The sequence below is a fragment of the Idiotropiscis lumnitzeri genome, chromosome 19 (genome assembly GCF_059441095.1).
Source record: "Idiotropiscis lumnitzeri isolate Australia: NSW breed Sydney's pygmy pipehorse chromosome 19, RoL_Ilum_1.0, whole genome shotgun sequence".
Classification (NCBI taxonomy): domain Eukaryota; kingdom Metazoa; phylum Chordata; class Actinopteri; order Syngnathiformes; family Syngnathidae; genus Idiotropiscis; species Idiotropiscis lumnitzeri.
Genome location: NC_142409.1, coordinates 3,699,557 through 3,716,094, shown reverse-complemented (window position 1 = coordinate 3,716,094; position 16,538 = coordinate 3,699,557). Strand labels below are relative to the sequence as shown.

Genomic DNA, 16,538 nt, shown 5'->3' with positions numbered 1-16,538 from the left:
TTCAGATAAGAAGCCAGGGGGCCCAGGTCAGCAGGATCAGAAATACAAAAGCCACTACAACCAAACACCAAAACTTCTCTTTTCTTTTCATTGAAATTCAAGAAATTCAGCACCATCCAGATTTTGATTTCCGCCAGACAAGACAAAAGTGGCTTCAATGAAAAAGCGTCAATTTTGCTCAGCGGGACATGAAAATAGTAAAAAGCACAAAAACAGTACATAAAACTAAAACCAATTCTCATGCTGTTTCAAAAGCCAGAAAATAAAAATAAGATTTAAGATGAGCCTTAACGATGGGAAGCGCGTGAACTTGCCTAAAGTTTAGCAGGACGTCATTCCAAAGAGAGGGACCAGCAATGGAAAAAACCATCAGCCCTGAGCCTTCGCTTAGTCCCCGGTACCTCTAATAGCATCTGCTACGCAGTCCTGAGGCATCGGGGCAGGTGCATCGGGCTAGAGAGGTTCAGAGATTCTGTAAAAGACAATGGTCAGACCGACTGAATGGAAAAAAGGGAGCTGAACACAAACAGACTAACGAGACAATGAGGCACACCTGGTCAAGACAAGTGGCTGGTGAGAGCTGATAGACAAGGGGAGGGAAAACAGGTGCAGACAAAGCCATAATGACCTCAAGTGGATAAAAAAAAATTCAGATAAAGTCAAAGACAAAAACACATGATCCGTTACAGTCAAACTCAGAATACTGGACAAAAACACGACCGGCCACTTTGATCACCATCCAGATAATGTATGACTGAAGAGTATATTTGCGTCACCAGGACTGGAGGCCACTCACACACTAACAAGAGTTGTTAGTGAGTCCATTTCGCTGTGTTTGAGTGCCTCTGAGGGAGATTTTGAACCATTCACCTAAACATACAGCATCAAACATCTCAAGTGCCTCCCCAAAGAGCCATATGCGGCGTTGTGAATGTGAAGCAGGGCGCTAATATACAATTTGCGTGTATTTGTATGCTCAGTTAACCTTTCTGGGGTAAATAGAAATGTTAAAAATAAAAGCGCCAGGGAAACAGAAACACCTCATCGCTGTTTTGGGACTGTGCATGCAGAGTAGCTCGAAGCTGAGTTTGAACTTCACCACTTGCTCGTTTGTGGAGATAGGTTATCTTTTGGGGAGCATACAGTAATGTACATGGATCAGTGTGGAGTCATTTGAAAGCTGTTTCCCTCTTTTCCTCTTCTGCCATGCATCTTATCTGGAAAAAACACATGGCTTGCTTTTGTCTTGTCTTTTTTGCTATTGAGTTTTTACAACTGCTTTAGCAAAAACTTTTAGGCCAAAACACTCAGAGCAACAATGTAAAAGAAATGCAGAAGTATGAAGTTGATCGTGTTTCTTTAGCGATTCTGGGATTATTTTGATCAAAGGGGAAGAATAGAGGGAATCCAAAGATCCAAATACAGGCTATAATTTGAGTAAATGTCTTTATGGTCAAAGGTATTTGGACATTTACATCATTAATTGTACTTGAAATGAAACTGTTATAACATGAGATTAGAAATAGATAACTTTCTTTATATAGAAGAATGAACAATCTTAAAAGTTTTTGTGTCCATTTATCTTGGCTTTCACCACCGTTGATCCCAAAAAAAACATGATCAAGTTATTGCAGGCAGAAAAACAATGCTATACTTATTGCTGTACGAAATTAAAGTGTAATTGCACATCCACAACTGAAGGTGTCAGTGTGGGGGAATGGAGGCGTAACAAAAAAGAATTTAGAAGCACTGCCTTAAAGTGTAAACTATCTTTTATTTTTAATTTTCCGCTCTCGTCAATAGCCTGCAGTGCCAGTTTTTGAGTATAGAATAGAGCACAGTTGCAGGGTCAAATCATGAAAAATAGTTCTGTGTTGTGGTTTTCAATGAAGAAGTGTGCAGTATTAAATCGTGATTTAAAGGTCAAATTGCCCTGACCACTCCGGTCTAATCGGCAAAGGGACTGTCAACGACGTCAGCCCACAGGCGCCCATTAGTCTTAAGGAAGGCATTTTAATAAGTGGAAAAAAGAACAGAGAGTTTCTTACATGTGCTTTCAGCTCAACAAGGCACAATTTCCTCTTCAAATCCCCTGCAGAATGTCTCGTGGCATACTAATACTTATATAGAGTCATAATTATGTTGTATGTTTTGTGAGAGTGTGGCTCTTCGGGGCAGGATGTGGTGAGCGGAACAAATACTTTTTGCTCTTAGCTCCCCAAAGCCTCTTGTTTGACCGTAGGCGTGCGGCTTTGATGTATTTTATTTCATCATGTGTGCCTGCGTTTATGTGCACAGGCCTTCTCTGGAAACTCAAACTCAGAGAGTGCAATCCGGCACGAGCTGCAGCACGGAATCGTGGCTCGCTTCTTGAGGCTCGTCCCCCTGGAATGGAGCAAAGAGGGCAGGATTGGTCTTCGGATAGAAGTCTATGGCTGTTTGTACTGTAAGTAGTCATCTTTTTCTGTCATATTCATATTTGCTTACGTCACCTGTGTGTCCATTTAACCAAGAATCCTTGCGGGATGATAAATCTTTATCTACCACCAGCTTTTACCTTTACAAGACAAACACATATTTGTGCTGTCTTGTGTAACAAATGTTAACCGTACGGATTTATTTTTACAGACTCGAATAAACTGCGGGTGGCACGGTGGGCGACTGGTTAGCACGATGGCCTCATAGTGCAGAGGTCGTGGGTTCGATTCCGGCTCGGGCCTTCCTGGGTGGAGTTTGCATGTTCTCCCCGTGCCTGTGTGGGTTTTCTCCGGGTACTCCGGTTTCCTCCCACTTCCCCAAAACATGCATGGCAGGTTGATTGGGCACTCTAAATTGCCACTAGGTATGAGTGTGAGTGTATGTCGATGTGTGGCCTGCGATTGGCCAGTTCAGGGTGTCCCCTGCCTACTGCCCGAAGATTGCTGGGATAGGCCCCAGCACCCCCCGCGACCCTAGTGAGGACAACCGGTACAGATAATGATGGATGGATGGAAAAAACTGCCTGATTGTAATAAACGCTTATTTTGATTCCAGAGTCTTAAAAGACATGGACTTCAATTTTCCATAGTTTACATCAACCTACAAACTAGTTGATATTGAATCAACAGTGCCGTGGGGTTGTAGCCAAGTGATGTAACGTACTTGACAACAAATTCAATTCACCCCTAAAAAAATGCCTAAAAAATATATGATATAATTATGGACATCGTATTTGTAATGTAAGGAAATCCTTCGACTGTTGAGTATTGTGTACGACTGCTTTGACTTTCCATGCAAAGCTGTGAGAAGTGAAGTAAAAAAACTCGAGTGACCAGAATAGATGCGGGGAGAGACATGCCCATCGGGGCAGGAATGTTGACTCTCTTCTGAGTAAAGCTGCAAGTGTATGCCCAAAAGCTTGCTCGATTTGTCACTCGTTAGAAAGGAAATCACCATAGGGGCCCAAAAATCAATAGATCTGTTGCAAAGTTGGCAGCAGTGTTTCTGCTACTCCCGTATTCCTCCTTCTTCCAAATGAATTAAAACAAAGTTATTTCAAATATAAAGCACTTAATGCATTTTGCCAGAAGCGTATTAATCATCACGCTTTCAATACAGACAGAATTAAAAGAAAAAAACAACACTTTCCAAAGAGAACGCTACCAGTCAGACAATCGTATAGGGAGACTCCTAAGGCCTCAGCAAAATCTATCGCTCATTCTTAAGGCTGGAGCGATCAATAATGTACACAGCAGTGGAGCTGTCTGTCAAACACCAGCAATTTTGCGAGTAAAAAGTTGGAAAAAGCACACCTGAAAAACAAGTCAATACCAAAACACTTGGATGCATATTATTCGGTGTGGATTTAACCCCGTCTTACTGTTTGACGTGGTAATAAAAAGTGTGTCGTGATGTGTACTTTAAATCAACCAACAAAAATGTTGATGCCACTTGTAGATTGTCTGTGCCGTAAAGAAAAAAGTAATGTCTGATTGTGTAGTGATCCACTCACCTGAATGCCGAGCAGGCTGCAAATTCAGTTCTCAGATGTCGTGAAGTGTGGCTACCAAGTATACTTAGAACAATAAATAGAAAATAGAGAAATATATAACGTCAATATATATACGGAAGTTAATAAAGACTAGGTAGATGTAAATATTTTAGCCGATATTCTGAGTTTAAGTCATGGACCGTTTTGGCATAAAAAAATGTATATATAAAGTGACGTCTTGCACTAGGCTATAACCTTCAACATACAAAAACCTTCATTAAATGTGCTAGCAGTTTTTTAACATTTATCGTAACTGTGATCGAAATGCGTATAGTGTTGGTGTCTTGTGAAAAACACGCCTTTCTGTTTTTTTTTCAATGTTTTTTATTTTTTTTTATTTTTACATTATTATTTAAACGTCACTGAAGTGACATAGGAGGAAAAAAAATATATTTCTGTACATTTCGGTTTGAATTTCTGCGAAAAAATGACAATGAATGATGCACAATTACAATTGTCAATTCTTGTCTTTCAGTCTGAAAATGAAAATCGCTACCTTTTTTCTCATAATCACCCTCTCACTTCTATGAAGCAACGGAGCGTTCAACTCAACTTTTTGATTTATTATGCACTTAAAAAAAGTAACTTGTCTGCATAATTAGCAATTTAGTATATGTTAGTTATAGATGGAAATTGCGAAGCTTTGAATAAATATGATAATTGAGTTCCGTGGCATATTGTGACGCATCTGGGCCAATGCAACAAACGGCGCCGTTTGTGTTTGTGAGCTGGAGGCTAAAATGGAGTCATGAATGTGCTGTGAAATGCTCATTTCCATTTTGATGAACAAAGGATCAGCCAAAAATCAATTACTAGGCAGGCTAGACAGGAAATTGAACGAGAGGAACAGGAGTCAACACAGACTAATTATTTGTACTTAGAAATTGCATTTGGTTTCATGTAAGTAGACTTGAAGGAAATCTTTGTGATCATTGTCAAGCACATTTCTCTTCAATCAGACAGAAAAGTATGCAGGAAAAAGTTTTCAATATGTAATACTAATTTAAATGAATATAAATGCAATGCAAATGTTGAATATAATAATTTTATTCGACTCACAAAAATGTTTGCTCACAACAACATTCATGCCCTGGTGAATAAAAGTCTTGCATTAGAAATAATGTAGTCTCCTAAATATTCAAAATGGAGTTGCGTATATGTTGTGAGCTAATTGACCCTCTGCGTCTCCGTGCGTCACTATCTGGTTGTCCAAAATAGTATTTCACCGAAATAAAGGTCAGAAAACGTTGGCCATCATGTGTGCTCGCTGGTTTTCATCCAGGCCAGCTGTGAAGCCTGGATCAAGTCCAAGAGGTTCCATCACGCCAATGAGCCCCCACCTACTCAACGGCAGGTCAACATCTCTGCCCTTCTTACGCTCTTCATCACCCAGGAGTCTGCACTTTGTAGAACTCTCAAGTCTCCATTAAGTTCCCAACCTGTCATCACGGGCGGGCTAAATGTACAATCCCTCATGAAGCCATTGGAAAACTGTCATCTTCTGCGGCTGCAACATAAACATGACCGGCACCGATGATGAGGATGACCGGGCAGATATAAAGAGCCAGAAGGGATGAAGGAAATGAGAGGAAAAAAGAACATTTAAGTGAGAATGGAAAGGGGAGTATTAGGGTAATAAACACAAAACGTCATAATGGCAAAGAGCTTGAAATGATGTTAAATCATTTTGGAGGAACAAAAATAAACAAATGTGATTTCCCCAATTTTTACCTCTGCTAAGCGTGTAGGGAGTGCGGGGCGAGGTCTTTTTACTCCAGTTTGCCTTTGTGTGTTAATAAATTAGCGGGATTATGTGTGGCTGTCTGGCACGTGTGCTAAGCAAGAACACATTCGAGTTTGCACATGAAATTAAAATTCAATAAAAATATGAAAGATACAACACCCCACTCCAGGAAGTTATCTAGCACGCAGGCACGGGGAAAACATGCAAACTCCACACAGAAAAGCTGGAGCCGTAATCGAACTCTGAGGCAGATGTGTTAAACAGTCACCCACTGTGCCGTCATAATAATAATAATTATAATAATATTCAATAATATCCAACCATTATCTTAGCCGCTTATCCCCACAAGACTCATCCGTATTCTGGCAGTGAGTGGGGTACACCCCGGACTGGATGCCAGCCAATCGCAGAATAATAATTATTAGTATTATTTTGGTTCATAATAACAATATTATTATTTTCTTTCATTAACAATCATCCTGGAAGGGGGATTCCCCCCATCTACTGCCCCTTTTCAAGGTTTCTTGTTTTTCCCTTTTTTTTTTTTTTTTTTTGGGTGCCCTCCTGAGGGTCAACTATGCATGTGAAGCCCTTTGAAAATTTTCTGTGATTAAGGGCTTTAGAAATAAATTTAACTTGACCGAGAAGTACCAGCAATTTTGTCCACATAAATGTTACGGAATCATTGTTTTTTGTAGTGTTAAATCTTTGACATACATGATCAGTGTCTCAACATGATTGAAATCAATTCATGATTATGGATGAGATATAATTTCAGGTAACAGGTGAACAAATGTGTTATTTCTGGGTAATACTACTCAGTATACACGAAGTGGCTGTCAAAATGTTACTCTGCATCAAAAGCACAGTAGAGTCACCCATATTCTATATTGCTTTAAGGAGCCCAAAACCGTACTGCAAAGTAACGGTTTTTTACCCTTCGTGGCTTATTTCCCCTTGAGATTCGGCTGAGTGCCGTCATATCAGTATCAGATCGGTCCTTTGTTGATATGCAGACCACAATCTTTCCACCTTTCCCTTCAGCCTGTTGCAACTCTCTTCTGTATACTTTTCTGGTTTCTTCTGCAGCTGATCATAAAATAATATGTAATACCTTCCTGCCGGTCCCATCGCAGGACACACATCACGATGCCACCCTCTTGAACAGGCAGTGTGGCCATGTAAGATTGAGGACTACTTCACACACCTCACTTCATTTCTCTGAAGAGCACATCTGACAATCACTCTCGCCTTTGCCACCTTTGGACATAATAGTCCTATAGATGTACATTTTTCAAATTCAGATTCCTTGCGAATAGATGCTTGTGAATGATGGAATGCAAAGGGTATCAAATGGTTGTTTTGGGGTTGAGCTGAGTTGCTGTGGTCTCTCTGAATTGTTTCTTCATCGCTCTCTGTCGCATTTATTTGTTTTCAGGGGCAGACATGATCAACTTTGATGGACAGGGTGTGATCTCGTATCGTTTCAAGGTAGTATTTGTTTTCAATCTTCGAAGAGCCGAAACATAGTCGGTCAAAATGTTTGATGTGCGTCATCACGTATTGATGTGCTCATTTAGGTATGCTGCAGAGTTGGGAGCTTGTGAAATCCCGCTTTAAAAAAATGCTATTGTGATGAAAGCGACTGAAACACTCAATTCTCCTTTGTAGGCTGTAAACATCAAACTAAAAGTTCTGCCGCGCGCTTTGCGTCTAGGTGAAGAAGATGAAACTCATCAAGGACGTGATCGCACTAAAGTTCAAGACGTCGGAGAGTGAGGGTGTGATTCTCCATGGCGAGGGGCAGCAGGGGGACTACATCACTTTGGAGCTACGCAAGGCCATGCTGCTGCTGCAGATCAACCTGGGTGGGCAACGCAGCAAACATACAAACAAACAATTAAAAAATGATTTCTGAAGGAATTTCCAGTTCCTCATCCTATCATCACATTACTTACAGGCAGTAACCAGTACGGCTCTATTCTGGGTCATACCTCAGTGACAACGGGCAGCCTGCTGGATGACAACCACTGGCACTCAGTGGTGATCGAGCGTTACCGGCGTAATGTCAATTTCACCCTGGATAGACATACTCAGCACTTCAGGACCAACGGGGAATTTGACCACCTGGACTTGGACTATGAGGTAATTCACATTTATGTATGGTACAGGCACCGCATCTTTGACTGTAAGACACACTTAAAATCCTTTAATTTTCCCCAAAATCGATAGCGACCCTTATAATTGTGTGTGTGTGTGTGTGTGTGTGTACATATATATATATATATATATATATATATATATATATATATACAAAGAGAGAGAGAGAGAGCGAGAGAGAGAATTTTTTAGAAAATAGACCTTTTCACATAGACTGTGCCTTATAAGCCGGTTCGCCTTAAACTCCGAAAAATACTCACCCAGCAGTACTTAACTTAATCAAATATGGGGAAATAATTCCCGGTATCATGGTGGCCTTTTATTACTATTAACAGACAAAGAATGTTGATATACTTTCAAAGGACAATATTGTCATTATTCCTTTATACACATCTGATGATTGAAGAAATAACTTCTAATAAGACTCATCGTATAATAACTTTTAACCGTGTATGCAAAATAGCATGTCGGTCAGGCAAATAAATTCCTAATAAATTGAAGACTTTTATGAAACTTGGCTATCTGTATGCAAATTCTCCAACTTTCTGCGCCTCACTGATGGCCTTTGCTATCTCAAGAGTAAAATGATAGCACCCAGGAAATTATGTATCGGCTTTACACTCCACTAATATGATGGTAATCCATAACATTCACGTAATTAATGTTGCTTAGTAATAGAATGTGGCGCAATGGGTTTGCATAATAACTTGAAACAGGAAATTGATTTTGCTTTGGAATGCATAAGTGGGATGAGAGCTGTTTGTGTGTGATGTGATTACAGGCCTGCTTGGATTTGCTGTTGTGTACATTGTGTGCCTGTGACCAGTGTGTGGATTTATTGATAGGCGCGCATGTGTGTGTTTGTGCGTGCGACCTTAACCAGCTATTGCTGATGAAGCTGAACTCGTCCACTGCTAAGTCAGACACTGAGAACCATCGCAGGACAATTAAAGTGAAGCTGTTCAATTAAGGGCTCTTCAGGGAAATCCATACGGACATAGACAGAGGTGTGTGCGTATGCGTGCAAGTCCGGGAAAATTCCGCTCCCATTCAAGCCAGGATGTGTGTCCATATGTGACTCTCTTTACAAGGGCTGCTGAACTTTTTCCAAATTTAAAACCAACAACTGAGTCTATCTGCAATATAAGAAAAAATACATAAAAGCAATCTTTTAGAGGCAATAGCGTGTGTCGCTCCATCTTACTAAGACACCACTATATCTTTATTAGCGTTCATTTTTTTTTTTTTTGCCTCTGGGTAGCAAACTCTATCAATTTCTTTAAATGGCTTGTCCCATTGCGCCACCTGCCATGTTATGTTTTAAGTTATTTGCTTTCTGCACTGATTGGCCACAACAGGTAGGACTCCCTTAGAGAGGCACACTAATTGGATATCCTCTCTTGTAAAATGGATTTTAATGAGGTAATGGTGCACATTTATGACCTCATTTAAAGGGGAAAAAAAGTTGACTCTTTCACTCAATTTTATTTACCGAAGTGTACCAACAATACTACGCATCAATGACAGGATGGTTGCCGGGGAAAAAAATAGTACCTTATATCGGTCTTTTCTTGCCTAAGAAAAATCACTTTCTCTAGCTACCATAATTAATCGTTTTTCTATAATAATTTCCACCAACTTAACATAAAAAAAATGTCAAGTGCAATTGAACAATTTTATCCTCCTCTGCCTCACTAGTTGAGCTTTGGGGGGATGCCATACAGCGGCAAACCAGTAGGAGGTGGGCGCAAGAACTTTAAAGGCTGCATGGAGAGCATCAACTACAATGGAGACAACATCACTGACCTGGCCCGAAGGAAGAAGCTGGACACTTCAAGCTTTGTGAGTTCCATGTGCACTCGTTCACACACACGGCTTTCACTGCTCGTCTTGTATCTTATCTTTGTGAAATTGCAACCGCCTCACGATGTATTCATTGCAATCGGCTGGCAGGATGGGTAAAATGAATGGACTTTTTGACGTATATACCCGTCAATGGGAGTGAATGAGTTAAACGCATTGTTAAATTAATAGCTGAACTGTCACCTAAAACTTTTAATGCAGTCACACCGGTTTAATGTGAGTGGACTAATATCGGTCATTCAGTATTTTATTTTACTCCAGTTTTATATTCGATTCACGTGTACATCAAACATTAGCTCTAAAGTTCTGTGGATCTACGTTGATCTTTGTTCAAAAGATTGCCTGAACAAAAAGAAGGTGCAATCAAAGTTTAGTTGAAGCTGGAGCTCAAATCCTCCGTGACTCACACAGCTATTAATTCCTCATCAAAATAGATTCAGATTTCAAAGACACATTCTTACATGCACCGTGAATTGCTTGAAAAGCAGCTGAATACAATGCGGAGGATTTTGTTTTTGATCGCAGTGTTGAGCACTTTCAATGATTACGGGTGTATTTTCTACCAGAACCAAAACATTCAAGTGTGACAGTGTCTTGGGCTGAATTTACACTGCAGATCGCTCAATGTCATCAGGCTCGCAATGACAGGGTGTGTTCCATTTGTCCGTTCACACATATCCGTCCAGTCTTTTTCTATACCGCGTGTCGTCATGAGGTTTCGCAGCTGAGCTGTAGCCAAGCCCAGAAAGAGGCAGCTTGAGCTGGTCACCAGCCAAACGCAGACATATCATATTGGATTTGTAATCACATTTTTGAATGAGGCCTGATTCGTATCGAAGTATATCCGATTCCATGTGTTCTCTCTAAATCCAGCCTCAATTTTTATACAAGATGATGTGCTGGTACGAGGGCAAATTCTTCAACATGCTCTTCTTTATCATTGCAATTGACTGAGTTTTCTCTCTCTATCTCCAAATTTGCATTTTCACAGCGTAACCTCTCATTTTCCTGCGTGGAGACGCACTCCTTCCCCGTCTTTTTTAACGCCACTAGCTTCCTGCAGCTGCCTGGTCGGGCCGCTCACAACCTCATATCGGTGGGTCTTCAGTTTCGTACGTGGAATCCGTACGGGCTACTCCTCTTCAGTAACCTTGACGATGGGACTTTGGAAATGTCACTTGAAGATGGCAAGGTGGTTGTTTACATCAATGTGACCACGGCAGCCAGGCACTACCTGGTGGGCTTAACGTCAGGTGAGTCATACGAACACATACAAATAAACAGTTAAGACACATGTACTGTAATTACCCTTAATATTACTCAAAATAGTATGGGTGTTCCAAAAAAATTCAAATAATTTAAAAATGACTTTTTGTGAATCTAATTGTCTGAAGAAAACTAAATTAAGCATGTTGAAGAATAAAGTATTTTTTTCATATATTATAGAACATATTCCTAATGCTATAGGTTTTTGTATCTTTGAGATACATGGCATATGTTTTCTATTTTACCATTGTCTAACTGTACTATCCTGTTGTTGTATTTTTATTGAATTCCTCATGAATACAAGTTGCACAAATCATCTTTCCGTCGCTCGTGAATGTCATTTCACACCATTAAAAGAAAAAAAAAATATTAAACTTAAATACAACTTTAAATGTTTTTTTTTACATATGTTACACAACTTCTTAAAATTCATCATAATTGCGGGAGATTGGTTTTGGACAATGAAATTATATCATATATTTTCAAATACTGTATGATTGCCAGAGGTGGGTGTGTTTGTAAATTTTGCCCCTGCCATCCGCTATTCGTCTTTCGCCAGTGGCCAGGTCATTGTCAATGCGTATTTATTTCAAGCTGAACCCGAACTGTCTCGTCAGTCCATCACTCCATCATCGTTACTTTAACTGTACTTCCGTCATTGGTAAATTACAGTACAAAATACATCACCGCTATTTACAGACTGTCAGCCCGTTTGTCAGTCACTTCTATCACCGCTAAATTACAGTTCGTCACGGCTATTTTAAGTGCGTCATTGTTACTTTAACCACGCGTCCATCATTGCTAAATTACAGTTTGTCACCACTAGTTCAGGACTGTCAGATCAGAGATGGACATTCCGTCCCAGGGACAGAATGTTTGGGGGACGGTGGACGAGAAGTTTTTTAGAATGGACAGGCAAAGCAAGGACAGAAGTGGATTCTCATCCCTCCCTGTATTCATCCCTTACCGGGTCAAGAATCGACTGTAAGACATACTGTAGTTATTGACTGACTAGTGCACATATACAACGTGTGGCGGCAAGCAGTTTATCAAACTCTTAACCCAGACGTTGATGCCTGTAAGGTACGTACGTGGTTGTGAATGGGAAATTAGCCAGCTATCCACCAGTCCGTTATCTGAGCTGCTTTCCCTCACGAGGGTCGCAGAGTGTGCTGGATTCTATCCCAGCTATCTTTGGGCAGTAGGCGGGGAACACCCTGAATTGATTGCCAGCCAATCGCAGGGCAGAAAAATGCAAACAACCATCCACGCAAACAAAAACACTTAGGGGCAATTCAGGGTGTCCAATCCACCGACCATGCATATTTTTTGGAATGTGGGAGGAAACCAGAGTACCTGGAAAAACCCACGCAGGCACGGGGAGAATATTCAAACTCCACGCAGGAAGGCCAGAATCAATCCCTGCACCTCTGAACTGTGAGGCCATCGTGCTAACCAGTCGTCCACCGTGCTGCAATTAGCCAGTTAATGAGCTTTAGAAAATGTTCATGAATTATGAAATCGCTGCCATTAGCCTCTCTCCCATGGCGTTATGCACGGGGACTTTTTTTTGTACCCACAGACATTCATCTTATATTCCATTTTGCTGAATGGGAAAATGCGGCATCTCACACGATGCGGCAAGACGAACAGAAATTCTCACATGCCAGACTTTCGTCATGATAGTGATCGATTGTCTGCGACACGTCTGTCGGGTCAAAATGGGGTCACATTTTTATTGCCCGACCTTAGCATAAAATGATATCCCTCGAATAAAGCTGAAAAAAAATTATGAATAATGTATTGTTTTTGTTTCTTTGTTGGAAGGGCAAAATACATTGTTTAATTAAATTCAACAAAAAGTTTGTTGGCTGAAATGCAACTTTTTAGCTTGTTTTTGTTTTATTTCACCTCTTGTTGTGTTGCACTTCCTCCCGTGCTTGCTATCATTTCCTCCCGCCGTCTCTTCCTGAAGAAACTCATTTATTCTGTCCACTGCTGCTTTAATAGGCCAACGCCCAGGGGTAGGGATTATTACAACGTTACCCTCTCGGCTAATTGGTCTTGAGCCTGTGATTACATCACTATTACTAGAATACACAGATACATAAGCTCACTCATACACAGCAGCGCACGCTTCCCGTCTTTGATTCTCTTATTAGTATGTCTGAAATAAGCGAGTCATGCTGGCTTCTAGCTTCAGCGTCACTGTGGGAGCACAGTCGACTTGAAATTAAAAGCTTAGTGGCATTTAAATAGCGACACATGGTGGGAAGCGATGTGCACGCGCACATGCAGAAGGCACATTTGTTCCTACACCCAGTTGCGGTAAAATTCTGATACAATCTCATCTGCTGTACTTTCCACCCTGATCATTTAATTTTTTCCCTCATTTAAAAGTTTTTATCAAAGAGTAGAATATCACAGTTATAATTTTGTCCTGGATGGAAAGGTATGCTTTTATCTGAATTTGACCGGTCGGATCCAAACTTAAAGATGTATCGACACCCATTAGTTGGACATTATTTAGGTTAATTACAATTAATTTGCTAAGAAACGCGTGTTAAACATCGCAACAATATCAATATCACGATAGTGCATGTGTATGTATGTAAGTGGTTTGGATAATGAATGGACAGATGTATTTATAACATGTGTTTACAGTTCAAATGTTTTTTCTAATAAATATAAAGTAAAAACCTCCCCTGATATTAATATATATATATATATATATATTATAATTGATAATTTAATACAGTACGCTGCATATTTTTAATGTTTTATATTATAGAAAAACCTGGTAGCATAATATGAGGTGAAAATGTATTGCATTATTATGCTCAGGGATGAAGCCTCACCTAAAAAATGCATGTTAATCATCAGTTTAATAATTAAATATTGTTGCTGCTGTGTGAAAGAAGAATAACCTTATTGAAGTACAATTCAAAGAAATCAATGTAATACTTTGCTTCCCGTGTAACCTCTCTCCCAATATACCAAAGCGTCCCACTACAAAACGACATAAAACACACACATTTTAGTCGTTACAGTTACGTCACTGAATCATACCATTTTATAACCTTCAAAACGTCCTTCTGGTTCAAGGGCTCTGATATAAACACTCTGTAGTGTAGTAACTCTGCTAGTTCACATGACATGGAGGAGGATAAAACATTATACACACGATAATATTTCCCAGGAGGACTTGAGCTGCAAACATAAACTGTAAAAGTCAGTTTTCTTATGTTGCTCGCGCTCCGCCAAAACTGACCTCAGAGGACGCATGGTTTGACACAGTGTTGTGAGCCGTCAACCTTTAATTACTCACAATCCATTTGTTTTGATCCGCTTCTTGTAACATATATTATTCTGCATTTCCACTTGAACAAAAGGGTGAGTCACTCCTTAATCAGCCACTCACACACACTGACACCCACACCCACTAATTGAGCGTAACTGCTAACCACTCCAACGACCTGCTGCCCTATATGCAGTATATAATTAGATTGCTCTTTTTTTTTCCTGTTCTACTTGGTCAGAAGTCAAAAGTTAATATTCTAGTATCCATCCTTCTGTGCACCACTCATTCTGGTTCGTGTTGCGCGGAGCTGGAGTGTGTCCTAGTTGGACTGAACTGGTCGCCACTCAGTCGAAGTAAGGATAAGCATTATAGATGATGGATGGATTATAGAATAAATAATAAATAGGGGTGGGAGATTTAACTATTAACATGAATCCAGATTTTTACGTTTTACTGCACACATTTGCCACTGGGTAATTAAGTCATAAATCAGGATATTTATTTATTTTATTTTTTTAAGCTATATTTTAAGTCAAATATGCATAGCAAATGGCGCAACTGTGCATGTTAATGCGTGTAAAGCACTTCCTACCCAATGTTTTCAAGATTGATCATCACATATCCTCTCCAGCTTGCTATTTGTAATTTCTGAATGGTATTTTGACGCAAATCCCATGGGGGCAGGTTGGGGTTGTGAAAGAAAACGAGGAGGAGTGTATGAAAGGAGGGCGGCGATGAATAAAAAGCTCAACATTTCTGATAACATCCAATCAATAGCTCTTCATAACCTCACTCGCTGCGGTGGGTCCCAGCTCATTAAAGTTGTTATTTGTCACTTGAGGCAGAGCCCAGATATAGTAAACCCGCCCCCCACCCCTATCCGCTAAGAACACACACAAAGCAATTTCTTTATGCACAGCATAATCAAAATGCAACTGTGATGTGTTCTTGTGGATGTGGGAGTACGAGTTTCCCCCTAAGGCTGTTTGTGACCTGTGGAAAGGCGCTCCTCTCCTCTCCACTTCTGACAGCAACAAAAAAAAAAAAAAAAAAAGAAAGAAGAAGAATGTGAGAGTGCATTAATAGAGGGTACTCGGTTGTGATTCCAAAGGGAACTCTGCTCTAATTTTCTCATTGCCTTCCCTTTACTTACTCATTAACTCGCCAGATCACTCCACCTCTATACCCAGCACAGAGAAAACATCTTGGAAAGTGTTGACTTGACTCCCGAGCCAGATTTGCACGATCTTAATTTTGTGCCTGTATTGAATTTTTGGTCTTTTTACTTTTGTACACATTTAGAGAACACTGCATGTACACACATTCCGAAAATGCATATGAAAATGATAAATGGTAGATTTTACGCATGCAGGAGATCCGTGAAGATTTATGATTCATCAGATAATTCTAATATTTTTATGGAAAGGCAGTTTTTAAATTATGTAGAAATTAATTTCCCTTAATAAGAATGCACATGATCTCATGCAATAATTACTGTATTTCTTTAAGTAGAGGACATCTTTGACACAATGTGCTTGTTAAATTAGGCCATTGGCACACAATTGGATAAGTGTCTTGAGCTCCGCTGTTGTGACATTTTCCTTGCTTGGCCTTTTTTATCTATGGCACTCTTAGCACACATACTAGTTGAAGCCAGTTAAGACCATGGTGTCACATGTTGTTACATGGGTTAGGCAAAGAGGTTCATCGGCAAAGTCATCCCCCTATGTGGGCACAACTCGAATGGTATAAAAAAAAAATGTTTAAAAAAGCAAGCTCTTTTTATTAGATTAGACCTTCGTCCATATCTGGTAGAATAAGGTCGAGTACTTTATGGCATTCATTAAAAAGTTCAGCTGTGACTATTCAGTCTTCTGGTAGTTACCGGTTTTGCAGAGCGCATTAAAAAAAAGAAGCAGCAAAAGACTCTCCCATTTGGTGGCGTGGCCCGTGGTCTTAAACTCACTGTTCCATTTTCATTTTTTTCCTTCAACTCCATCCTCACAAATGTCAACAATTCAACTGGGCCACAAACAAGGATAGCAAAAAGCCTTTCTTTAATAAATACATTTCTGTTGACTTTTACAGCAGCAGATATTTGTTGACGAAGATGAGGAGTGGGTTTTATGTTCCAAATTTAGTAACACATCCTGATGTGTTGTATCAAATACAAC

The 16,538-nt window shown here is 40.0% G+C and overlaps 1 protein-coding gene and 1 long non-coding RNA gene across 4 annotated transcripts in view; one reads left to right on the top strand and one right to left on the bottom strand.

The window, feature by feature from the left end:
• The window catches only part of LOC148318170 (uncharacterized), a 44,794-nt gene extending 44,292 nt beyond the window's left edge, over positions 1–502 (bottom strand). For both annotated transcript variants that reach the window (XR_015839907.1, XR_015839906.1), the window contains exon 1: positions 315–502. This is a non-coding gene — a long non-coding RNA (uncharacterized LOC148318170). The remainder of the gene's footprint in view (positions 1–314) is intronic.
• The window catches only part of cntnap2a (contactin associated protein 2a), a 249,149-nt gene that overhangs the window by 113,962 nt on the left and 118,649 nt on the right, over positions 1–16,538 (top strand). For both annotated transcript variants that reach the window (XM_088282986.1, XM_088282987.1), the window contains exons 4-9: positions 2,299–2,446; positions 7,213–7,265; positions 7,492–7,642; positions 7,735–7,919; positions 9,633–9,776; positions 10,789–11,050. In XM_088282986.1, the coding sequence (XP_088139112.1) occupies positions 2,299–2,446; positions 7,213–7,265; positions 7,492–7,642; positions 7,735–7,919; positions 9,633–9,776; positions 10,789–11,050 (943 nt within the window). The remainder of the gene's footprint in view (positions 1–2,298; positions 2,447–7,212; positions 7,266–7,491; positions 7,643–7,734; positions 7,920–9,632; positions 9,777–10,788; positions 11,051–16,538) is intronic.